Raw genomic sequence first — 1452 nt, forward strand, 5'->3', positions numbered from 1 at the left:
TAGAGAGAGAGAGAGAGAGAGAGAAATTAGTTGCAAGAACTATTGTACAGAACTATTCAGTCATTATTAAAGTAATTAAAACTAATTGTCATTATCTGTTTATGTGTAACTTGGAGAATCTATTACATGCTACACCATTTGTTAAATTTTCTCTATAATTTTGATTGTAAGCTAATTAAATGGTTGATGTTATGGTATGGACCTGACTAATTATGTCAATATTTATTTTTAAAGGGTCCAGATATATTAGATTCCAGTTCTGTTTTAATTCACTCTGGTGACATAATCAGGGCTTCATCTGGGTGGTCTCGTGAACACACAATCTTCCTTTTTGACCACTTACTAGTCTATTGCAAAAAGGTTAGTCAAGTTTCATATATTTGGTTGGATAGGTTATTTAGAAGTTTTGTTAATCTTGTTTTCTTTATGAGAGAAGTAAAAACTGCCATTTTGTAAAAATGTGGAGTTTGAATTTTCTTTTTTTTTCCTTTTATTAGAAACTTGATTATTGTTAAGTTTAACACTGGGTATTACCAATGCATTTGGTCATTACAATTTCTTGAATATCTTTTTAAATTCTCCTCCTGTATCGTAATGATAGTTTGTTTGCTTTATTTTTTTGTCTAATACTTTAATCATCTGATGATTCATATTATGTTGCTATATCCTTTTCATGCAAGTTTGTTATTTTCCTTACAGAGTTTTCCTGTGTAAATATATAAAAAATCCAGCTGATTGCAACTTGATTAATTGATATAATTCATTAACTGTGTGTATCATTGCGTTGATTAGTGTCATGTAAAATAATTGATTAATTGAAATTATGATTAAACCAATTAATGTCACAAAAATAATCAACCGATTAAAATTAGAGTTTCTGGTTATCACTGTTTTAGATTATTGCAACTATCCCAGTAATTGAAATATTGCCATTTTGACTTATCCTTATTACTTTAGATTAATTCAAGTTTTTTCAGTGTAGTTGAAATCAGTGTTTCTGGTTATTACTGTTTTCAGTTATTCCAACTGTCCAAGTCTTATTTGAGAACAAATGTCACTAATCAACCATCTTTTATTACAACAGGGTTGACCTGACCTTAATATGATCTATTTCACCATAACTTGCAAGAAAAGATGAAAACGTATTGTTAGTTACGTCTCCGTTTGTTAATTAACTTTCCGTAACTTCGTTCCGACGAAACTTTAGCGACACAAGTCCTTACTTAATAAAACTGGTTTATTCTTTCTGAATATAACTTTACGATATACTTGATTTCAACATTCGCGCTAAAACAAACACTATAACGAACTTCAACAATACTCTCTTACTGCAAATCAATTACTCACTACCTACACACACATTGTCACGTCATGCCGTGACCACCCTATATCTAGTAAATGCTACGGCATTCACGAAGGAACAAGATATTTCTAGAAACGTGGAGTGACACT

General features: G+C 30.5%; 1 protein-coding gene across 1 annotated transcript in view; it reads left to right on the forward strand.

Moving 5' to 3' along the window:
- LOC106458654 overlaps positions 1–1452 on the forward strand; it is a 177897-nt gene that overhangs the window by 169212 nt on the left and 7233 nt on the right. The window contains exon 13 of the mRNA XM_013918182.2: positions 235–360. Coding sequence (XP_013773636.2) covers positions 235–360 — 126 coding nt within the window. The remainder of the gene's footprint in view (positions 1–234; positions 361–1452) is intronic.

This window comes from Limulus polyphemus, unplaced genomic scaffold, assembly GCF_000517525.1.
Source record: "Limulus polyphemus unplaced genomic scaffold, Limulus_polyphemus-2.1.2 Scaffold497, whole genome shotgun sequence".
NCBI classification, from domain to species: domain Eukaryota; kingdom Metazoa; phylum Arthropoda; class Merostomata; order Xiphosura; family Limulidae; genus Limulus; species Limulus polyphemus.